Raw genomic sequence first — 24,813 nt, forward strand, 5'->3', positions numbered from 1 at the left:
CAGAATTCGGGTAGTCAGGGGATATGGGAGATCCTTCCAGGTTTTTAAGTTGAAACACGACATTCCTCAGCTCTAGAATTTGTAGAGTGGGAAATACACCTGAGAGCCATGTTTCTGTGCATGGGCAAACGTCTTTCTTGAAAAATGAATCCACATTTATTGGGAGGAAAAGATTTTCCTTTCTTTTTTGTTGGTTCTTTTATTTTTAAATTATTTTAAAATTTGATCTAGTTTTGAGCTATAATGCTTGCACGGACTAACACAGCCTGTCTCTTCTACAACGTTTAGTAAACTGCTGCTCAAACCTCATTTTCAAAGCTCAATGCACAATTCCGGGATTACATTTTCCCCCCTAAACCACAGTATTACAGTATTATTATTACAGTATTTTTGATCTCTGTACACACAAATGTTTTGACGAAGACACCAGAAGGAAGGCTCGGTGGTTTTTGGGTGCAACGGTGTCACGGTGCTTCCTCCTTGGAAAATCTCTTCCTTTTCACCTCTCCCAGGCTTGGGTGTTTATCCAAGGGCATCCTCCACTAGCCTGAATTTGAAACTGGCTAGCTCCTCCCGCCGTTCACTCAGGCTTGGGAGGATAATTCCGTTTTTTTTGAATGGAGAACCTCTTCCCTCCGTGGTCTTTTTAAACGGCTGTGTTTGAGACCTTTTGCTGCTCCTCCTGAGCGGGAGAGACCCTTTATTCTGCTGTTGTTGTTTCCAACCTGCTGGGTAGCTCAGTGGCCTAGGTATCCAGAGGTTGGGAGTTCGAGTCCCACACTGTGCCTCCTTGACAGGGGCTGGACTGGATGACCCTTAGGGTCCCCTTCCAACTGGGCAGTCCCAAGATGAAGGAGGCATTCCCCGCTTCCCATGTGCCTTGAGCACAAGAAGGCCAGAGGCCTGCGTGCTAGCGGGAGAGGGGGTGGGAAAGAGAACCAGCCAGTCCTTTCCACCTCGGTAGGGAAAAACCTTCCCTTCCTTGCCCCCCCCCCCCCCCCGCTCAACCACCTCCTCCTTCCAGACGCTCTTGTCTCTTTAAAGACCAAGCGAGGTGGGTGTGGCCAAGGAGGCGGCGCTCCTTTCCCGCCGAGGCCTCTTGTCCGCTCTCGGCCGCCGTCGGCCTCCCGTCTTTTCCTCCCCCTCCCCGCATTCCCCAAGCCCCGCCCCCTCCGACTCCTCCGCTTGTCCCATTGGCCCGGCCTGGCCCGCCATATTGTCGCCGCCGAAGAGAGAGAGAGAGAGAGAGAGAGAGATTGAGGGAAGGCGGGCGGGCAGGCAGGCAGGCGGAGGCCCTTCGAGCGGGCCGGCGAGGGGAGCCAGTCACCCAGCCGGCGGGCAGGCGGGAGTGGCCGACCGACCGACCGACTGTCAGTCATGGGTGAGGCGCCGGCGCGGCCTGCGTGAGGCCTTCCTTTCCCTTCTCTCGTCCCCGGGAGCCCCTTTTCCCCTCAGGCCGAGACCCTCCCGGCGCCACACCCGGAGCCCCCGCGGCCCCGGCCTGGCCTTCCCGGCGGGGTCTGGGACTGGAGGAAGGGAGCCGGGCCTCGCCTCCCTCCCTCCCTCCCTCGGTTCCTCCAGGCCTCTCCCCCTTCCCTTGGGTGGGTCCCTTGGGTGGGTGGGGGTCGTCGCCCTCACACCGCGAGGCCCCTTCCCTGAGGGAAAGCGCGGGGGACGGGGAGGGGGGGCTCCCTCGCTCGCTCGCGGCCTCCACCCGCTCCCAGCTCCCGCCCCCTCGTTTCTCCCTCCTCGGGACCCCTTTTTAGAAGGGGGGGGTCCCGGACCCCTCCCTGAGGCTTTGGGCTGACCCGACAGGAGCAGGGCCGCCGCCTTCTTCTCGTCATCGTCGCCGTCCCCCCCAATTCCCCCCAGGCCGCCTCTGAGGTCGAGGAGATTTGAGTATAAAGTGGGTGGGTGAGTCTGTTTGGGGGGGGGTGGAGTCATTAATTAATTCCTTCATTAAGGGCACCCAAAGCAAAGGGGTTCCCTGAAATGGGCAGAAGCTGTCCTTCAAAAAGCCTCCCCCCCCCCGGGGGAGGCCCCGAATTTCAAAAGCCTTGCGTTTCTCCCCCACCCCCGGTTTGTTGGCTTTATTTTATTTCCATTTTATACCGTACCACCTGGCCGGAGGCCACCCTGGGCGCTGTACAGCAAGAGCAAATAATTATATTATTAATGTAATAGCATCATAATAATATAAAGGGAAGCCAATAACAGTCAGAATTAATAACCCTTCTTTTAGGAAGTCCTGTGGGATTGCAAATTGCCCCAGGGGCCCAGAGCTGTGAATATAAGGTGGGTGGGGGGGGGAGCTTTAGGGAAAGGCCCTTCTAGTAGGATTTTACAAAGCGGGGAGTGGACGCCTCCTCCTTCAGCCCGTCGTCTCACAGGCAGAGGTGTGTCTTCTAGGGTGTCGTTTGTCTGGACGAGGAAAGGGGGCTGAGGCCGATATCTCTGGGTTTGATGAGTGTATTCTCCCACCCACCCCAATCAAGTCTTTCCCATCGCTTTCTTTGGGGTGCTGTCTTGTCTTTTCACTGCCTTCCAGAGTCAGCTGTACGACAACATGGATTTTTTTTTTGAGAGGAGGTGTGGCTGTTTTTGGAGGCATGTCAGCGCATTGCTACCTTCTGCATGGATGGGCGGGGGTTTGCGCTGCATCTTGACCTGCATGCTGAGGAGCTCTGGAGGGTGCTGGCATAGATGTGACTCTAATGACACAGGATAATTACCTAGTCTTAATTAGTTTTGATTCCCAGTGTGGAGTGATGGGATGAGGACTCTGGAGAACAGGGCTTGAATCTCAGCTCAGCCATGGAAACTGGGGGAGTGGAACTGGTAAAACCACTCCTTAAAGGTCTCACTTACCTTGAAGGCCGTATCAGGGTCGCTATAACTTAACAGTAAAGAAGAACAGCAGTTAGGTTTACTGTCCAGTTTCTTCCTTTTTGCTTTTTGGTGGCGTAGAAATATTCAGAATTAATACTGCTATGTGGAAACATGAATCATGTTTGCAGATGCAGTCCTTGGTTGTGTTCAACTCCTGAGTAGACGGTGTGTATGGTTTCTTCTTTATTCTGCTCTTGTAAGATTTATGAAAATGTCACAAAATTGCAAGCAATTGCCTTATAGTTGTCAGCTCAAAGGCCCTTTCCACCCGTGCTTTGTGTGTGTCTGCTAAAGATTAACTGTAGGGTCTCAGGCATGGGGGGGCAGGGGGTCTTGTCACGGAGCTTGGACAGATAGCCATGTCTGTTGTGAGCTGGGATGAAAGTTGGGTGTTGGATCAGTCAGTCAGCTCATCAGTAACAGGAAACTGTACGGAGCCATGACTTTCAAAGCCTTAATAGTTTTGGGTGTTTTCTCGTATCGCCATAGTGATATTTAGCTGAGTGGTTTAGACATTTGGCTGTGGAGCCAGAGGTTGGGAGTTTGATTCCACCAGTGGGCCTCCTTGACAGAAGCTGGACTTGATGAGCCACAGGGTCTCTTCCAGCTCCACAGATCTAAGACGTTGTTGTTAATTCCTATTGCTTGAATAATTTCTCTGTGCTATTTAGATCTCTTTGCTTTGTTAGTGTTCATGTACTAGGTTTAGGGCACCTGGCCACATTAGGTTTCTGATGCGGCCAGTTCTTGGGCATGCCTGATATGGCTGAAATGTATGCATTTGTGTTTCTTTGGAAAATTACATCCACAGAGGAAGAAGTATATTCTCTTAATTCTCATGTTGGGGAAGAAAAGACCCTCCGCCTGGGACCTTGAAGAAAGTTACTTATCAGGTTAGATAATACTGGCCTGGTGGGAGCACTGATCTAACTCTGTGTAAGATGACTTCATGTGTTCATGGATTCAATGTGTGAAGCAGATAGTTGGTTTCCCTGTCACCCCATGTGGATAATGCAAGAGCTTCTCAGAAGGATGCAATAAGGGCAAGTAATTGTGCTTTAGCCCTTATTCCTCAGTTCCATTAGCATTTCAGGATACGGAGATTGAGTTTACAGGCAGCAGTATGTGTTAGTCTGTCCCACTTTGTACTGCTTGCTAGACATTGGAGTCTAGACCAGTTTCTGTGCAGATTTAGCTAGGACTAAAACCCTAGCTTTACTTGAAACAGTGAAGCCCCCAGTTCACAGATAGTTCACTGTCCTACTGGTCTCAGTTCTTATTTCCCAACAAGAATTGAGAGAATATATAAATACAGAGTTCCAGTTATGAAGATTTGCTGAAATAGCTGATGTTTCTGCCTACAAACCTGAAACTGGGACCAAGGAACAACATGTAAATTAGGACCATAAGTCAAGTTCACAGATTTTCTCGTGAGTTGCTTTCTAGCCATATTGTAGGCATGTGCCAGGGTCACTCACTGGCTGTAAGTGTGAAGGAGAATTCATGGGTTGTGGACTTATCTGGTGGCAGAAGACAATAGCACTCCAGCAGCCACTGTGGTTTCATTCCTACAAGGCCCCAGAGCAAGAGTGAGCTATTTCTGATCCTCCACATCTTAGATTGTACCGTCCACTAATCGCCACTGAGAAGGGGTGGAAATTACTGTTCAACAGGATCCGAACGTGGTTGGATGTTGCCAGACCCTGCTTTACTTTGTAGTGGTCAGCAACAGGGTTTATTCGGAAGGGGGGGGGGAGAAGGTTTTTAAAAAGTTGAGTGAGATGCATATTGCAGGTGGAAAAATTGTGGTGCTGTTAATACAACTGTATATTCCTAGATGATGGTCAGTAGCTTCTTCTTCTTCTTCTTTTTTTTTTTTTTGCCTGTCCCCTATTCCATGGGCTGTCTATGGCGTGAAGTTTGTTTCTGGGCTCCTCAGATGCCCCTGAAACCTCTTGTCACACCAAAGACAGATCCTAAAGGATGCTGCCGTTCTTGAGCATGCCTTCAAAAAAGGATGAAGGCTGGGAATTTTCTCTCTTTTCCTGCCTTGAAATTCTGTCGTGATGCATTTCTGAGCTGTTGCACAACTGTGGAATTTTCAAGCTTGGAGTTTGTTTTGTGTCTGAGGCAAGACTTTAATCCCTTTAAGGACAGCTAGGAAGGCAAGGCTGACCCTTGGTTTGTACATCTGGGTGTGTACGAACCAGCAGTTAAAGGGCCCCCTGTAGTTTCTCAGTTAGGGTAGCAGCATGGTGACAGTAGAAATCATGTACAGTAGTCAAGATTCCTTGCTGTTGATCTTCAGGGGAATATGGGCATGTTCTGTGGTACTTTGAGTATGCAGAGCAGGTGGCAAATCTTGAACCTGTCCAGAAGGATCTTGTAGAACCTTAAGAATAAACAGACTTATTGCAGAATTTGTTTTTGTAGCATATAAGCCACACACTGTTCTATTCAAGGCACAATAGACCTTTGTATATGCTGCAACATCTCAGCCTTCCTACTTGTCTAGAATTCAAGCAGCTCTGCAGATCAGTATTATCCCATCTGTCATGGTTTCTGTGCATGATGGGTGAGGTTGAGAAAATAGTGCCTACACTGTTTCTCTGCACATCAGCTCTGCAGCTAGAGCAGGTGAGAGAGTGGTACATGTGGGAGTTCCTTGAAAAAAGTCAAGATGAGGATTGCAATCTCTCTCTCTCTCTCTTTTGAGTATGCTTTGCTGTTCTTGGGAAAGACAACATAAATGAGGCTCATATGGTGCATAAACTAAGCCACATGTAGCCACTTAACACAGTTCCAATCTATTTTCATACCTGGGAGGAGGGTGCAAGAATAGCTGCTGGGCTCACCATAAGTTGAGAGAAGGGACGGAGAGCTGTCGAGTCCTCTTTCCACCTGATTGGCAGGACCATGAAAAAGATTGGGAGGGCATTTCAGCATTGGATGCCTCCGTGAGGTGAGCTATGTTTAACACTGGTTGCCATTCCAAAGAGTTGCATGCAGCTGGACAAAGGAGATTCCAGTCAAACTGCATTGGGACTGAATCCCTAGAAACCACAGTACCCAGACTTCAACTTTCCCCATTATAATACAGTTGTCAAAACACAGATGGTGGTTTTATGAGATAAGGTGGAAGTGTTTATCTTGTCAAAACTCCACTTAGGCTGAGTGACAGGGGGGAGCAGGAGAAACGTTTTCCAGGGATCTCAGTAACTAGCCTCTGGACGTGGTGCCTAAGAGATTTTTAACATGGCTGTTTTGCAGGTTGTTCTGGGTGGTGTCGGGATTGATGGCCTTGTCTAAGTTCCCTTTCTTGCTTGCCAGGGTGAGAGGCGGAGAAGTAAGACTCGTGCATTTGCCAGTTGCCCTTATGTCAGGGTATTGGTATGAAAGGAACATGTTCAGTGGGAGGTGGGGGGTGTCCTAGATCTCAGAGTGCTTTTCCTTCCTCCCTTATGTGCAAGCCAGCTTGGTCAGCAAAGCGGAACATTCGCTGGGTGCTCAGTAGCTGCTAGCTTTTGTGAGCCCGTGAGATGGGCGGGAGCCATCCGTGACTGACCACCACACTAGCCAGGCTATTCAGAGAAAGGTTTTGCCAGCACAGAATATTCTGTGCTCAAAGCTCTTGGCTCTCAAGATCCATCTTACCATGAGAGCAGCTTCCTGTCTTGGTACTGTCCCATTTAGACCCACATTTAGAGGTACTCCTGACCTGAAGTGTCTTGTCAGAATTTTGGATACTCAAGTTAAAATTCTTCACACAAGAGAATATAACTGCATGTAAAAAGTGCAAATGTGTTTTAAAAGAATATTCGGAGGGGGAAAAGTCACGGGGATAAGGATGTGTATTTATTTCCAAGACCATTACTTGGCAAGTGTTTAAATTTGAGATGAGCCACTTTGACGTGTCCAGGGACTGATTTTCCACTCCAGGACTCAGCACTGAGCTGTCACAGCCCAGCAAATGTTAATGGAAGCCCACTTCCGGTTTTGTGGATTTGGACCTTGGAAGAAATGAGTAGCCCTGCACCCTGTTTCATTGAAAAGCTGCCAGTCGTGGAATATTCTAGGAGCAGAAAATGAATTTTGTTTTATTTTATTTTTGCAAGTTTTGCATAGGAGGGCATCCCAGGGCTTAAGAAACAGCCTTCTGGGGCTATATGTGACTTGGGGCTTCTCTTTGGCCACTGATGTTTTTAACGAACTTTTATTAACTCTCTCCATTTGCATGGTCCTGCTTCATCTGGTATGTTGGTTTTGTTTCTTTCCTAGAGTAAGGTCTGACGACAAGGGTTTGTTTGAGGCCTTCTGGATATCGGGTGTGGCTTCCTGTGTTCTATCTAGGACATTGAAAACAGATTCTGGGCAAAGTCCTGGCTGTATGAGCAGAGCTGATCACTGGTTCTTTTCAGCAGAATGCATATTGCTGGAGGGATGCAAAGGCTGTGTAAAAAGCCTAAAGGGGCAGTGATGGCCAGGAGGGGGGCAGTTTAAATGTTTATGAAGGCTCACCCTCTAGCTTTTTGCTCTCAAAACAGGGCCCTACATTCTCGCCTTATTAGCCTCTAATTCGCTCTAGAGACTTGAGATACACACCAAATGGTAGCTTTCAGTTTGCCTATAAAACATGCAGGGCTTTCTGCCTCTTTTAGAGGGTAAATCCATTGGAAAATATTTTCTTTGTCTGGCCTAAAGCATGGCTGGGCAATTCCAGGGCTTATTTTTGCCGCCCCCCCCCCCCGCTCCTGCCCTTGTCACAGAATGCACCAGGTCTAGAAATATTGTCTCAGCCATTCTGCTCCCATCCCAGGTAAAGATTGGTATTTCCAGTATTTTTTAATTTTTTTAAAGAATTGAGGGCATTTTGGGAGATTACCCCCCCCAACAAAAATCCTGGAGGCTTTTGAGAAGTGAAACGAGGCCTTCGTTCTGGGGTTGGGGGTTAGGGTTAGAATTCAGAAAGCATCTTTGGTGGGTATAATAGGATAGCTATTTGGGAGCTGGACTAGCCCCAGAGGCCACCTGAAGTCTGCAAGATGCCCACTCTTGCTGTGAAAACAGAGATGCACCCTCACTTTAATTGGAAGAGGTGATCAGCTGAAGAGAGCCTGTTAGGTCAGTGGCACACAGCTCTTTGCATTGCACAAGCAGTTACGCTCCCTGTCCTCTGACATCCAGTATGTATAACCCTTTCTTTCATGCTTCAGTGCTATTCCATGTCCCAGAAATAATATTTGGGCTTCTTGATACTTGCTTGTTTTTTGATACCTGGCTGATCTGTATTTGGGAGGGAGGAATGACTCACCGTAGCAATGCCGTGCTCCTTCAGCAAAGGTCCTTCTCCCCACATCCAGAATGCAAATAGAAGGGAAATACTTTTTAGAAGTGGGTCTTTCTGGGAAGATGTGGACGCAGCTTTAAGGTTTTTTTTTTGCTAGTCAGAGAAATGAGCAAGCAGAAAGAATCTGAGAGACATTCACACTGGTGATGGGAGAGCAGCATCGCACCCACTGCTTCTTCCTGGCTTCTGTGCGGGTCCGCTGAAGGTCTGAAAGGACTTGTATCCCTCTGTGTGGAAAGTGTGGCAGCCTCCCCACACTGAGAATGAGAGTAGAAGGGAAATCTAGATGGAGCTTCAGTTGTTCATCAGCCAGAGAAATGAGCAAGTGGAAAGAATCTAGCAGTACTTAGTCACTGCCGCATGCTTGGCATAGAATAAAACCTCACAGGATAGCCCTGGTGAATCCTTGACTTCAGCGGAAGAGCCTACACATTTTGCTGCTGACGTTGGCAGGTGATGTCTGCTGCCAGATGCCTTGTTTTGTGCTTCCCTTTGCAGTCATGCTGAGAGATCACTCCATATTGTGTAGTCAGCTGGCCCGATGTAACTTGTCAGGCAGTCTCACAGGAGTGGGGCATTGGTACAGAACTTGGTCAGGGAGCTTCTCTGAAGATGGCATTTGTGTTGGTTTTGAGCAAGTAGATACAGCTGCTCTGAATGGAAGCAGAAAGCTAAATCGGGAGTTTGCACAGTGAGGCCTGGATTGTGCTGCTGCGATCAGAATCAGCTGTCATCCCTCCCAAAGCCTGCCAAGCACCCTCAATGCCTTATCTAGAGTGCTGGAAAATCCTCTTGTGAAATTTCTGGTGCCTTGGAAGGTGAAAGGAATGAGAGCCCTATTTGCCAGTCACAATCATGATGATGCTGTTGCCCCTTTGCCCGCGTTTGTGGCCCCAGTTTGTAGTCTACAGTGGTGGTGGTGGTGGTCGGCGTGTGGAGATGGTGGGCATTTTTATAAATTTACTGGCATGTTATAGGGTTGCCTCTGGTCATAAATGTGTGGCTCGTAAGATCTTGTTGTTTCACTAGGAGCCTGTGTGCTCGATACTGGTGTGTTGTGAGCCTTCAGTGCTACTGTGACTTAAAAGAACAGGATGTGCCGGTTCTGTGCCTGACCTTGCTAGTCTTTAGGAATGCCACCGAGAATAGCCTCTTTTTACCAAACACGCACAAGTGCTTGACCCTTAACTGGTTGCCTCTGAATCTCACAGGCTCCTGATGGCAGCTGGGCTCGTGGGACGTCTGTATTAGCCGTCTCCCTGAACGGCTTTTCCGGCTGGAAGCCCACAAGAGGGCCTTTTCAGTGGTGGCTAGGAAGATTCGCTGGCAGCAAAAGTTGTTGTTTTCCCACCACCTGTTTTCATCTCTCCTTCCTCTTGTTGTTTTAGCCCTGTGCCTTTAGTGGTGGTTGAAGTTCTTACTTTTATTTGGCCTGTTTGAGGCCATGCGGTTTATCTTGTGTTGTGTTGGGTGTGTACCTATCTGGGCTTCATACTGGCCCAATGAGTCCTAATTTTAGTGAGTTGTCTGTTTTCACAGAGGTATTTTGGTGCTCTGTGCCAACAACAATGAAACAAAAACAAGGAGAAAAGTTTTGAGGCACCTTAAATGATTTAACACATTCATTCAAGTGTGAGTTTTTGTAGATTACCATCCTTTGTTTCAGAGCACCACATGAGAACACATAAAGAACATGTTTGAAGCATCTCATATATAACAGCAGCAACAAATTCCCTGGCATACGATCCCTGAGCTTCCCAGCCTGAATGAACACACAGTTGCCTCCCTACCGCTTTCCGCCAAAGCTGACGGCTGGGCCTCCCTTTTGTCTGATGGGGCTTGGGATTAAAACACTGCTGCATTTATCCGGTCCATTTGGATAATGGCAACCCTGTCTGCTTTTGCTTCTGACTCAGCAGGGCGAGTCCTGCTTTTAGGCATGCGGATTTCTGTCCATTACTCAGCAGATGTTAGTAGCAGGGGAGGTGATGTGCAGGGTGAGGAGAGAAAGCCAAACTGAAAGTCCATGGCTGGACTTCAGATCCCTGTCCAAGGCACTCGCAGGGTCGGCTTTCATAAAAGTGATGTCCCATTTGAACAGCGGGAGCTGCTTATCTACAGTAAGACATTTTTTTAAAAAGAGATGAGGAAAGCTATGAACTAGAGACGCAACCAGATCACACTCTTAAATTTGAATTTGGGGAGTTTTATTCCAAAAAGCAAAGGTTCCCAATTCTGCTGTAAACGTATGTTCCAAGAGCTGAAGGGATGTGTTTTTCCCACTCCGTAAAGACAAAAAGTTTGATGGGCATAAATATAGGAAAGGGGATCAAGATATGGGCAAATACATTTGGAAGGCCTTAAATTTGGGTGAGAGATGAGAACAAAGTCTGGGACTTGATTTAAATGACCTTTTGGCTCTGCAGACAAATCTTCACTATTCTACTTGTCTCTTGGTTTACTTGACTAGCGTCTTACAGTGAAGTCATAAGTCACTGTTTATGACACGTCTTGTTAATGTGGGGATCGGGTGCTGTTTCTGTGAATCCCTCGTGGTGATATCATGGCTGAGGATAGAAAGACAAGCCTGAGGGCCAGTTCTGGTTGAAAGTTCAGTATTGAATAAGCAGTCAGTGACTACTTGTACTCGGTGAGAATGTCTTTTCAGGTTTCCGTTGGCTATCCCTTCCAGTCATCCCGTGTAGCTCATCTCAGAATGCTTCTTAAACCTGGTTCCCTTTCCATGGTCTGCATATAAGGGAGTGCAGAGTGGCAAGTCACTTGGGGTTTTATGGCAACCCCTCTCTGGTGTGGAAGAAGTCCTCTTGGGCTTATGGCCTAGGTGCAGAGCTTCTACAGGTCTCTCCAAGACATGTTTGGTCTTTAAACAGACATGGGCTCTGAGGACCAGCAACCAGGCAGATTGCTTGTCACTCTGATGATTTATGACTAATATCCTATCTTTTCTCAAATAGCATGGAGCAGCTACTCATCTTCTCTTTTGGGTTCTTTGCTGTCCTTTTACAGGATGGCCTGCATGTGCATTCTTACACAAGGAAGCATTTAATCCTTGAAGGGGAGTCATACTGCTTAACTCACAGTCCAGATATGTGCTAGCAGTTGAATCAAATACTAAAATAGTACCAAACTGAACTGAAGAACGGCCATCTTAGGGTCAGTGACAGTCCCCAGAAATGTAGCTATTTCAGTGTCCAGGAATTCCCTGATTCCAGGGAACATAAGAGGTTCCTTAACATGATTTTGGTTGGTGGCTGCCAAATTTGCCAGTGAGAAATCTACTAGCCATGGTGTTTACCCTGCCCATTAACTAGGTAAGGGGTACATACCACCTTAGTACCAGGTGACATATATAGAAAATCATAAATATTTGCACAGAGCTTAATGCGTGTTAGGGTTTTGTCACTGGAGAGAGGGGATGACTTGACATGATTTGGGGTTCTGGCCACAAAAGGGCCTCGCATCATACCATGAGGCTTAAAGTGGCATTAGATCAAAATAGCTTCTGCTGAAATGAATTTTATCAGTCTTAACCATGTTGAGGGTTTGTTGCGGCAGGCTAATATGACTACCATTTTCAAGAAAACAAAAATACAGTCAAAAGCCTCTAATAGAATATAAGGTTTTTTTCTTCTTCAAGGAGGTAGCTGTGTTAGTTTTTGGCTGCAAAAATAGCAAATAGGCTTATGACATGTTTTTTAAAATGAAAAAAAATTCACCATGAATCCTTGTGGATATAGCTCACTTCCTCAGATGTGTAAAGTGTGATAGTCAAGTCCCAGGGTTATACATATGCTGTTTTCTGGTTCTGATGGTGGGAAAGAATAAAACGAGGTGCAGAAAACGGCCATGGTATTGTTAGCACTGGTGATAAACTACAGCACTGATTTCCTGGCAGCACTACGTCTCTTTAAGAGAACCAAGGCGAGGTCCACGAAACCAGTTGCTCCCTCAGCGGTTAAAGCAGGAATTTTCTTCCTGTGTATGAAGCTGAGGGATGGTGGTGGAATAAAGTGTAGTTTGATAGTCTTGCGTTCTGATGGTAAGGGACATGATTTGCGGATCTCTTTATGGCATGCCGAAGCACAAAAACTGACCTTGGGGACTGGTCCCTGAGTTTGTTCACTGTTGAGATGCCATTTGAGGGCCATGGCCACAATAGCTTCCTCTGGGCACCATTCCCACCCACCCCCACCCCAGTCTTGTTTCAGTTGACATAAGGGCAATAAAATGCTTCCTATTAATCATGAAAATGGTCCAAGAATGTGTTAGACTCCTTGTGCAGATAGTGGGCAGGTGTTTCTGACCCCCTCCGCCCCACTCAAAGGACTGATGTGCTGCTGCACATTGTCTTCCCCACCCACCTACAGATTTCGAAGAACACTCACAATTGTGTTGGTACCCGTTTGGGCCCTTTTTGCTCATCGTGCCCAAGGACATTTAGAAGCAGGTAGCAAAGCCAGGGGTGGCATTTGACTTCTTTCCTGTCCTCTTCGGTAGAAACCATGGCGAGCCCAGCGAAGGAGAATAACTACAGAATGAAGAGCTACAAAAACAAGGCGCTGAACCCGGAGGAGATGCGCCGCCGGAGAGAAGAGGAGGGGATTCAGCTACGTAAACAGAAGCGGGAGCAGCAGGTATCTTTTGCAGGGATGAGAGGGGTGGGGCGTAGCTATCAGCCCTGGCCAGTCGGGGGGCTTGGGCTGACTGGTTCCACTTCCAGTTCTTTCTCTGCCCTCCAACAGCGTCTTGGCTGTAGAGCCTGGTTGTGGCTCTTGTGTAAATGAATGTCCCGTGATCGCCCTTCCTGGCTGCCTGGCACCTTGTCAAGTAGCACTTTCCAAAAACAACAACATGAAGAAGAAATGGTTGGAACTTGAATGAGCAGGACCCACTGTTGAACTTAAGGCCACTGGCTTCTCCTTTTAGCTAGTAGGATAGGAAGTGGAGGATACCCTTGTTCCCTAAGGCTACCTGAGTTTTAAAGTGCTTTTATATGAGAAGATGAGCCTTCTGAAAACAAGTACAAGGGCTTTTCTTGAAACAATATAATAATATTTATCACCTATAATATTATTTATTGCATCAGTCAAAGACCATGGTGGGATAAAACCATTACAGTCAGTCAGCCTGACATAAAATAACAGTAAACATGGCTAAAATTAGGGGGAGAGACATAATTATGGAGTGCCTTGGTGGCTGAAGGGTATGTCACCTTAGGATACTCAGTGGTCCAGTGACAGGCTTCAACACACTCTTTTCTTTGCTTGTAGTGTGCTATTGTGGGATTTAAATAAAAGACAGGTTTCTCATTCTCAGAACTAGAACACTGGGACGGTCCCTGATGTTGTTGGGAGAGACTTCTGGACAGGACTTGAGTGACCTGCAGATAGTCAGCAGGTGGCCGACACTTGCAGGTGCCTCGGCTGCCCTGTGACTTGATTCATTTTCCTTTTCAGCTCTTTAAAAGACGGAATGTGGAGCTAATAAATGAAGATGCTGCTATGTTTGACAGCCCCCTTGTAGACTCTTTTGTCAGCTCCACAACAGGTGGGGTAAGTAGACTAAAAAGCAGCAGTTTCTTTCTTCCTTTTCTTTCCGTCTGTCTGTCTTTCTGAATTGTGCTCTAAGTATCAGAAGATTGAACTGATGGAAACTCTGAAGCACTTCTTCCCCTCTTTGTGGTTTGTTTTGGTTTCTTGCAAAAAAGGGGTGCAGGATAGAAACCTCAGTTTAAAAATAAATGAATAAATAAATAAAGTTCTTCCAGGACCTAGATCTGCTTTGTTCTGATTTTTACTTTGGAATCTTGCTGCTTCGAAGAGCACAATATTCCTGAGGGGAAAGCTGGATGTCCTGGATGTATTTGGCAATTGCTTTGTAAGAGAGACCATAGGTCTAAAGGGTGCCTGTTTTCCAGGAAGGTGTGATCACAAGGGAGATGGTGGAGATGCTGTTCTCGGAGGACCCCGACCTTCAACTTGTGACCACACAGAGGTTCAGGAAACTACTTTCAAAAGGTAAATGCAGCAACAGCAAACCTTAAGTAGAAGGTTTTGAAATAACTGTATTTTTGAAGAACAGCTGGTCAGTGTACCTCATAACAATTTATATAAGGATTTCGCAGTGCATGAACTACTGAAAATGTTTGCAAGAAATTTCAGAAAACTTTATATATGTTTGCAAGAAACTTTGGAAAACCAGCATATAGCAGGTTGTGGGAAGTGTGCCGGCTCTTGACTCCTCAACCCTGCTGGCTTACAAACCAGTTTGAGAACAACTGATCAGTAGAGGGCTGAAAATTACTTGCAGTAGAGAAATAGTCACTTCGCATTTGAGTATTATGTTCTAGAAAATGCCACTGTCTGTTACGCTCTGATCATGTTTCTGACCTGACCCCCCCCCCCTTTGCCTGCATTAGTTTAAAGGTGTATTCGTCTAAGCCAGCTGCGGCCTGCACTTCCCAGCATTCCTCACTAATTGGCTATGCAAGTTAAGCCTCATGGGCATTGCAGTCCAGTAACATAGAGACGGCTGCACTTTGCCCATACCGGAAGTAGATACAGACTAGTCTTGTATATAGGAGGCGGTAGCTTTCATATGTGTGCTGGCTGGATAGATCAGTGAGTTAGGTACCTGGCTGCAGAGGCTGGGAGTTCATCCCTCCCCACCTCCCCCTGCCTTCTGGGAGAAGAGCCAGCCTGTGTAGCCTTAGGCAAGCTAGACAAGGCCAGGGTGCACCTCAGAAGAAGGGAATAGTAAACCACTTCTGCGTGCTCTCTACCTAAAAAACCCTGGAAAAGGTCACTATAAGTTGGAATTAACTTGATGGCACACAATTGTTATTACTCTTAGAGTTTGTATAACCCTGAGAATTTGCTAAAAGAGCAAATTTCTAGCCCTCATGTTAATGGAGAAAAATATTAAAAGGACAGTTTTCTGACTGCTTGCCAGTTAAGGCCTATGTGGGATTTCACAGACTGTTTGATTGATATCATATATTTAAAAAAAAAACAAAAAACAATGTGGGTTGTTTTGTATTGTTAAAAACAGCCATTCATTTTCCCCCCCTTTAGAGCCCAATCCTCCGATAGATGAAGTGATAAGCACTCAGGGAGTGGTGGACAGATTTGTTGAGTTCCTCAAAAAAAGTGAAAACAGCACATTACAGGTGAGGAGGGGAGCGGAATATTGTGACTACTGCAGAAAACAGGGTTGCTTTGGGAAACCAAACTGGCAGAGTTCCCACACACTGAAATTTGTGACATATTTTATACTTTGCCATTTCTTTGTATGAGGTTCTTTGAGGTTGTGGTTGCTATTGCAGCCTCCCCCTCCTCTCCACCAGGAAGTAACTAACCAGAACCCAAAATGTAATAAATAAATGCCCATTGCATGGTGTGCAGCATGTAGGTCCCTATACTAATAGAGTATCTCCTAGCCTTAAATATCTTCTGGAGGACAAAGATCACAAGTATATTTTATTTTATTTTATTTTATTTGTTTGATTTATATCCCACCCATCTAGACCAAAGTCTACTCTGGGTGGCTGACAATAAGACATGAAAGTGAAAGCAATATAATAAAATAAAAACAACCGTGATAATATAATTCAAAATGGCAAAGTCATTAAATGATATATTCAGGGCATCTTGTGAAGAATGCTGTAAGCCGCCCAGAGACCTTCGGGTAGTGTGGGCGGTATATAAGATAAATAAGAATGCACCTCGTTCTTGTGAAGCCGTGTGCCTGGAGCAAAGGCTTTCTGAGCAGGGCGATAAGTGGGGAAGTAGGCTTGAACTCCTCGTTCTTCGGGTGGCAAAAGCGGAGACAATTTTGTGGATTCTGTTCTAACTACAGGATGGCAGCTACAACATGGAAGCCGCACTTCTATTTGTACAGCTGCCTCTTGCGCCTTGCATCTTTCTCTGGGCTCTGCATTGTTGAGAGGAGAAAGAAAGGGACTCTCTGCAAGGAGAGCTCTGTTACTCCTCCTGTCACCTGCAAGCAGCAAAATCACACTCAGAAGGGGCTGCTGCCCCTGAGACTGAAGAATTAGCTGCCCGGCACTTGTGAAATCTGTGGCATGCTACCAGTCACAGGAGGACTCTGTGTTGTCCCTTCCCAAAGATGGATAACTCCTCGGGGAGCTTTTTATTAGCCCTAGTTAGCCTTGGGCAACAAAGGATGTGTACTGGGCCCAGCTTCTCTGCCTTCATCTGCTGGGTGGAATGCATGCTCTGGAAGCATGACTTGAACCCGTCAGTTGGGTGCCGTGTTTGGCTTCTGAGCCCCTGCTGTAACTCACACACTTCATTTTCTCAGTGTACGGCAGCAGGGGGCATCCTTGAACTGCTTGTTTGTTTGATGCTTTTCAGTTTGAAGCTGCTTGGGCATTAACAAACATCGCCTCGGGCACCTCACTACAAACCAAAATAGTAATTGAGGCTGGAGCAGTCCCGATCTTCATCGAATTGTTGAGCTCTGATTTTGAAGACGTCCAGGAGCAGGTGAGGAATTTTCAGGGTGTGCTTGGCACTCAGGACTCACCCAGGAAACCTTGGGATAAATTTGTGAACTCCAGTTAATTTGACCATGTTAATTTAGATGGACTCTCAACTTGAGTCTCCTCTCCGTGAAACCTTTATATAATGGAGAACAGGGTCCCTTGCTCAGGAAATCATTAGCAGACACCTAGGAGGTGGTTAACTGAAGTAACGTAGAGAGGAAGCTACTGTCAGTGGATGGTGTACTCGGGTGGCCCAGATGTTGGCTTTTTGCTGCTGTGTTGCTTTCCTTCCCCTCCATTCAAGGACTTGAGTGCTGACGTCTTGCTTCTTCTTCCAGGCTGTTTGGGCTCTGGGGAACATCGCTGGAGACAGTTCTTCGTGTCGCGATTACGTCCTGAACTGTGGCATCCTCCCTCCATTGTTGCTGTGAGTAGTGGCGGTTCAGGGAAGCCGAACGACTTCTCTAAATCGGGTCTTGCTTGGGCCGTTTGTATTTGGGATTGGATCAAGTCACAATTCAATCAGGAAGATTTCTAGAGTGTGGCAGAAACGGTCCCCCAAACCTCAGAAGTCGGCTCCACCCCAGGATAGAGTGAAGTCTAACATAATCCTGTTACCTTAAAGCAGAATTTTGGGGTAGAGTTCTAGCTCAAGGGGCAGAGGATTGTGGGAGTGAAAGAGTGGGGTCGGTCCTGTTTTCCAGGCTCCTGACAAAATCTACCAGATTGACGATGACACGAAATGCAGTCTGGGCTTTGTCAAACTTGTGCAGAGGGAAAAACCCACCGCCTGAATTTGAGAAGGTAAGATATGGAAACCCCTCCTTGATTCTCCCTGCTTTATTTATGCACAGGCCACAGAACGATCCCTGCAATGCTCCGGATTGTACCCAATTAAAGGGCTCCAGCCCCAAGCAGACTGGCTGTGGCCCTTCAGTAAATTAGACCCTCTGGAAGAAATACTTGGCGGACTTTTCACCGCTCCTTACCTTGGTGCCACTTGCTGTGGCCCTAACGGTTCCCTGTAAGCTTATCTGCAACTTCCTAATATGCTGCCATGTTTCCCAGGAGGCAGTATGAGTGTGAGCAACATCCCTAAACCAGGATTACCATTGCAGGTGCCCTAGCATAGACAGATGCCTTCTAACCAGTCCAAACTGGGATGGGTTAGAGGGACAGGAATTCAAACAAGCAGAACATTAATGTTTTTTTTAGTTTATGCATCTTAGATGCCTGCAGCATATCCTTCGCCCTCCCCACCTCTGTGTTCTGCCTTCGACCATGCGTTCCCTTCTTGCCACTTCTTAGGGCCCTTTCTAATGCCTGTCTTGTGATTGTGCTTTTCGGTAGGTGTCGTCCTGCTTGCCAGTCCTGTCCCGCTTACTCTTCAGCAGCGACTCTGACCTGCTGGCGGATGCATGCTGGGCTCTTTCCTATCTTTCCGACGGCCCCAACGAGAAAATCCAGGCAGTCATCGACTCTGGAGTGTGTCGGCGACTAGTGGAGTTGCTAATGTAAGTGTCCAGCTTGTGATGTTTGCAGCGGCTTGTTCCTCCAGAGAGGATGGTGTTCTTAAGCCAGGCATGATTGGGTCAGGCAGCCTTTCCAAGGCAAGCAAGCAGGGTCCATTCTGCTTGGCATGTTTAAGGTGCCCGAGAGGTGGTCAAGACTGGCTTGGTTCTTCTGTAAGGCGAAACAGCTGCCTTCTCTCTCTCTCCTCACAGGCACAGCGATTACAAAGTGGCTTCTCCAGCTTTGCGAGCTGTCGGCAACATTGTGACCGGAGATGATATTCAGACCCAGGTGATTAAATGGAGGCCAGGTTGTCAATCTGACCACTCCAGGTTACACCTGCAACTGATTAGCCATCAGGAGGGTGTGTGGGATGCACAGTTCTGAAAGCTGTTCTGAAACTGGCCCTGAATAAGCATCTGAAGAGGAAGCAGGGATGATGGTACAGGTGGATATTGCTATGCCCACTTACCTGTTGGCACCGTCAGGCTGTTTCATTGTGCCCATGGATGGTTCTGTAGTGGCTTCCGTATCAGGGGCAGTGCCCCTCTGAACACCCACTGTGGGGGGAAATGAGCGGGCATGTGCTTTTACCCACGTTTTTTCTTTGTGGGCTTTCCCGAGGACAGGAACACCAAGCTGCAGGGCCCGGGGGCTGGAAGTGTGAGCCTCCCACTGTGCCTCCTAGGAGAGTAGTCAGCTGAGATCACTTGGAGGAAGGAGGGACTGATGTGATGAGGGTGCCCCTGCCATCTGAGCCTCCTTGCACAAGCAGCAGAGTATTTCCAGGGTGCCAGTGGAAAGAGGGACTAATAAAACTCCTACTGGGTTCTTTATACCTAGAAAACTCTGGAAAGGGTGGGTGTAAGGGTGGCTTGTTACTGTTTGAAGGTCGTTGGCTGCTGTTTGAGCAGAAGAATGCAGTAGGCAGACCTTTGTTACGATTCAGGGCTACTCCTATGTCTTCTGCAGTTGGCGTTTGCAGCAAAGGCTGGAAATTGGTTGCTAGTTAGGATGACTAGAGCTGAACGAGGAGTCCTCCTAAGGAGAGGGGAGTTCTTGTACTTGGAACCTTTCCAGGAGAGATTGGATTCTGTTTTTTGGATGGACCACATCCTCTGTGGACCACCAGGCACCTCCCTTGCTTTAACAAGCTGCATTCCTACTCTTTCCTTTTAGGTGATCCTGAATTGCTCTGCTTTGCCTTGCCTCCTTCATTTACTTAGTAGCCCCAAAGAGTCGATCCGGAAAGAAGCGTGCTGGACCATCTCCAACGTCACAGCAGGGAACAGAGCTCAGATCCAGGTGCGTTACCGTACACAACAATAATGCGTCTTTCGGTCCTAGGCTTGCAGTTTTAAGAAGGCCAAAGTCAGCCTGGTTGTGATCTTGGGCAAGCGCCGTTGCAACATGAATGTTGGCAAAGGAGGGGAAGGAACGGTTAGCAGAGGGCAACTAGAGCACAAGTAGGGCCTTTTGTGAATTTGAGAAGAGTTGGAGGGTGTCCTCTGGTGCCTAGTAGCCAAGATTCTCCTCTGCCATCGAGTAAGAGACGAACGGAGGCTTGACTGTGCAGTAGAAGCTTTGTTTGGGTAAAGACGCTTCTTTCTCTTGCAGTGCGGGTGGGCAAAGTGCAGAAATGACCCATACGCTCTCAGACATTGCCCACCAGTCCTCAAGCCCTGGTTGAAACGGGGTCCTAAAGATACGAGTTTGGGAGGTGGGACTGGAAGAGTCCAGGAATGCACCCACGGATTGCTTCAGAGTTGACAAACTTTCTGCTAGGAAATTTTTCTCCGGCCACTAGAATCACGGCACAAAATAGCATCTTGAAAACACTGAGCCTGGAATTGTGGAACAGGATTTCCCCAAGCACACATTCAGCCTAGGAATTCCTTTTTAGTACTAGCACCAGAGCATATACACAAGACAGCACTCACAAGGAGAATGATTTTTGTTGTTGTTGTTGTTAAATCGTTTGGGGTAAAAAAAAACCCCTAGCTGATCAACTCCCAAGCCACCCAAAGATTTACCGGTAGTTTTCCTCTTTCCTTGATCATTAATCTGGTTGAATGGAGGACTGAACATGGAGGGCAGTGTCTTTCCCCCTTCCTTCCCAGACAAAAGAGAAGTTCAGGAATCCAGATACAGTGGTGCCTCGCACAACGATTGCTTCATACAATGATGAATTCACACAGCGATGGGTTTTTTTGAGGTATTTCCCCCATCGTTTAACGATGTTCTCTATGGGGGAATTTCACTTAACGATGTCCCTTTTTGCTCCTGTAAAAGTGTCTTAAAATGTTTGAAACCTGTTTTAAATGCTTGGATTCCATAGTGCACCTTGTGAAACATGTGCAGACTTAATTTGCTTTTGTTTTGAGTCTTCATTAATTTTTGGTGATTTTTTTATTTTCCCCATTTAAATCAATTGAATGGACAGTTCAATGCATTTAAATAGGGAAAACAAAAAATCACCACAAATTAACGAAGACTCAGAACAACACCAAATTAAGTTTGCATAGGGTTCAGGAGGTGGGCTAACGATTGCAAGCATTTAAAACATGTTCCAAACATTGTAAGGCACTTTTACAGGAGCGGAAAAAGGACTTCGCAAAGCCATTGAAATGTATTGAGTCGGCTTCAATACATTCCAATGGAGGAAACATTGTTTCACTCAACGATGTTTCCTATGGGTTTTTTCACTTAAAGACGGCAATCCGTTCCAATTGGAACGGATTAACCAGTTTTCAATGCATTCCTATAGGAAATGGTGTTTCACAGAACGATGTTTCACACAACGTTGATTTTTTTGGAACCAATTAACATCGTTGTGTGAGGCACCACTGTACTCAGACAATACTTGAAATGACAGGGAGGCTAAGCTTCTTAGTAACACTCTTCCTCTGTCCTCCAGGCAGTCATAGATGCCAATATTTTTCCTGTGCTGATCGAGATCTTACAGAAGGCTGAATTCCGCACGAGGAAGGAAGCTGCTTGGGCCATCACAAACGCCACATCAGGAGGAACTCCAGAACAGATCAAGTAGGTTAAGACTTTTAAGACTGCTTGAAAAGTCTTCCAACCTCACTTTTCTTTTCCAGTCATGCTGCTCTCTCCTTGCTGGCCAGTTCCGTGGGACGTAAGAAAGAACCCAAAGATGTCACTTGAATGCATTTTGCTTACCCCTGACCTTCCTTGTGTTCTCTTGATAAATAGCATGGTTTTTAGGGGGGGGAGGGGGGAATAGCTACAGGCTTCATGTAGGAATGCTTTTATTTGATATTCAGATGTAAATAATGGATAATACTAGATTATAGAATGAAACAGAGACTTGGGAACCAGGAACCTGTTTTCCCTCATGTTTCAACTACTGTGTTCATGTCAAGTTGATTCCAACTTATGGTGACCCTTCTCTCAGGACCTTGTAGTTATAACTTACGTAGAAGTGATTTACCATTCTCTTCTTTTGAGGGACTACTCTGGGACTGTGCAGCTTGCCTAAGGATGCTCAGGCTGGCTCTTGTCCTTGGAAGCACAGTAGAGAATTGAATTCCCAGCCTCTGGCTCTACAAGCCAGAGACCTAATCCGCAGAGCTATCCAGCCAGCTTTTTCACACTAGCTTCAGTATTCTAACTTCAGTACTTTAGCCCTCCAGCCTTGCTGGATTATCGATTTTGGAACCCCTTGAACATCTTTCTCACCTTCAAACTCAGGGGGCAGAGGAACGTTCCCAAATCTGTAACCGTGGCTCAACTCATTTGTAGCTCTGTAGGAAAGGACATCTCTCCGAAGCAAGCTTGAATCTCTGGGCCTCCAAATTGACTTCTGAACATATACATACAAACCCCAAATTTAACCCCAGTTCCAGCCAATCAGGTCTCTCGTGGCCGAGTTCCAAAGGCTCGAGAGTTCTGAACTTGGGCCTTTCTTTCTGCAGGTACTTAGTGAACCTGGGTTGTATCAAGCCTCTGTGTGACCTTCTGACCGTCATGGATTCCAAGATCGTTCAAGTGGCCCTGAACGGCCTGGAGAACATCTTGAGGCTCGGTGAGCAGGAGGCTAAGCAGAGCAGCACCGGCATCAACCCCTACTGTAGCCTCATTGAGGAAGCCTATGGTGAGTAGAGAGGAAGGGGCCAGCCAACGAGAAGCTCTTTCCTTGAGGCAACTTAGGAAGGGAGGCTTGTCCTGATTATCAGCTGCTTGTAATAAATGCTGTCGCTCATTGCCTGATGCATCTTTCCCTCTGGTCTGTGTTCCCTTTGCTTCGCCTGGAGCTGCTTCCTAGAACACCTGTGTGAAGCTGGCTCTCAGTTTCCTTTTAATTATTTTTCAAAACCTACCATTTGTGCCCACTCCCTGCATAGCCAGTCTTGAACCCATGTTCTGTGCACTCGAGTCATCAACGTACAAGTGATCTAAATGCTTCTGTTTGGCCCTTATACGCCTGTCCACCATTTCCCACCATCTCCTTAAGAGAGCAAGCATGGATGGCAAGCCTTAGGGCGGAGAGATTTCTCTTTCTGAATGGGTGAAACACGATGTGGCCTAACTGTCAGTTTCTTCTCCAGGCTTGGATAAAATAGAGTTTCTCCAGAGCCATGAAAACCAAGAGATCTACCAGAAGGCCTTTGACCTGATCGAGCACTACTTTGGCATTGAGGACGACGACTCCACCTTGGCCCCCCAGGTAGATGAGAACCAGCAGCAGTTCATCTTCCAGCAACCAGAGGCCCCCATGGAAGGCTTCCAGCTATAACGCAGCTGCTCAGTACGAGGGGAAGAAACACCCACACTTGGCTGGAAAGTTCCCTGCAGAGAGCCTTCGTACCCCCGGCCCTGTTCTCTCTTCTCTGCCAAGCGGAAGGCAGTAGCGCCTGCCCACTCCACCTGTTGCGAAACGGCCGACACCTTCACCGACACCTGGCAGCGACGCTTTGCTCTCATGAAGAAGAGATGCTCTTACACACAGTATATAGATAATTTTATTTTTTCTGCTGCTGCACAGGTGTGTCAAAAAGCAGGTGCTGAAGTGGACGAAAGGGGGATGTCAGTCAGTTACACCTTCTAGTGTGTGGTTTTCCTCCTTTTTTATTTTATTTTTTGTGGTGGTGTTTTTCCTCAAACATGACTCTTCGCTCGGGTACTTGAGAGATGGTTCCCTGTCCCCCACCATCCCTAGGGGCAAGAAAGCAAAGCAACACATGTTATAACCAAGGAATCTAATCCTGGTTGTTTGGGTTCAGCTATTTAAAAATTAAAAAAAATATATATTTTTTTGCACATCTTAATTTTTATTATAGACTCTTCTGTATCTGCCAAAAGCACCACTTTGGCCCTTTTGTTTTTTCGGGGGACACTCTCTTGCTAAACAGCCCCTTTGAAGGGATCGGGGCTGACCTGCTGCTGCTCTTCCCTCCCTCTCTCCTTCCCTTCCTCCTGTTAAGAATATTCCTGTACCAGAGAGTCAGGAAAAGTTGGACTTTGCTTTTCCACCCCACGTTGGGAAGACTAGGCTAGCCTTCACGGGATTCTTTTTGAATTACTTAAAGAGTTCAACCAGGTCAGCATTTCCGACCATCTCCAGTTCTAAGGGGGAAGGCAGAAGACAAAAAAAAAAAAAAAGACTCAGAGCACAGCTACCACTGAAGGTGGGCTTCATTTACATTTGCTACTGACTGAAGTATTGAACTGGTGGGGTGGGAGAACTATATTGCATCTTTACTTGAAGAAAAATTGCAAAACTTATTGAAGCCTTTTGATTCATGTCATATTATTATTACTTCTCCCCCCTCCCCAATTTCCTTGGATGGCTGGGTTGGGGAGAGAGTTCACACCATAGGGAGATGGTGTAGGACCTGCTGATGGCACATAATCAGCTCTCAGTTCAAATAGTCACGTGGCCTGTGTTTCTCAGAATTACCTCCTGCTCACCACTGTATTGTGTACATTTTACTTCAAAATGAAGACGTCAAAGCTCTGTATTTTTTATATATTATATATACACGTAGATATTTGTCTAATTCGGTCTGGGAAGTTTTGGCAGCAGGTGAGAACTAATTATTCCAAGGTATCTGTGATGCTGTGTGGCAGGCCTACTTGGCAGCAGGGCCATAAAGACACATAAAGTTCCGCTCTTTGTCTGCTGTATGAGCCACAAGATTAGTTGAACTCCTTTACCAGGTAGCAGTTACTTGGCTAAGGTGGGATGTTTACTGCAACAGGAAATGGGAAAGGATACACTTCTTCCTGGGATGGGTAAGGGCCCCTTCAGTTGTCTTAATATATAAAAAAAGAGGAAAGCTTGAACACGCCTCCCTCTCCTCCTTGCCCAGCGTTTGAATTCAGGGTCCCCAAAGCCTTCAAACATGGACATTCGAATAGGTATGAAGCTGGATGTGAAGCCTTGAGCTGTATTTTGTAATAGAGATTTGCTTTTCATTGTTGAAAAAACAAACAAATGCCAAGGACATTTAATAAACGACATCTCTGCATTCAATGGCTGCAATTCAGATGTGATTCAAGTAAAGGTTCC

At 46.8% G+C, this 24,813-nt stretch overlaps 1 protein-coding gene across 1 annotated transcript; it reads left to right on the forward strand.

The window, feature by feature from the left end:
• The first annotated feature begins 1,205 nt into the window (after positions 1–1,205).
• Positions 1,206–24,772, forward strand: KPNA6 (karyopherin subunit alpha 6). The gene is made up of 14 exons (XM_020800574.3): positions 1,206–1,381; positions 12,755–12,891; positions 13,714–13,809; positions 14,175–14,274; positions 15,331–15,425; positions 16,633–16,764; positions 17,102–17,190; positions 17,468–17,567; positions 18,114–18,277; positions 18,488–18,566; positions 19,455–19,580; positions 21,193–21,320; positions 22,217–22,395; positions 22,850–24,772. Exons 1-14 carry the CDS (start codon positions 1,378–1,380, stop codon positions 23,035–23,037), a joined length of 1,617 nt encoding a protein of 538 aa, XP_020656233.1. The 5' UTR covers positions 1,206–1,377; the 3' UTR covers positions 23,038–24,772.
• Positions 24,773–24,813: the final 41 nt, after the last annotated feature.

The sequence above is a fragment of the Pogona vitticeps genome, chromosome 9, assembly GCF_051106095.1.
Source record: "Pogona vitticeps strain Pit_001003342236 chromosome 9, PviZW2.1, whole genome shotgun sequence".
Lineage (NCBI taxonomy): Eukaryota > Metazoa > Chordata > Lepidosauria > Squamata > Agamidae > Pogona > Pogona vitticeps.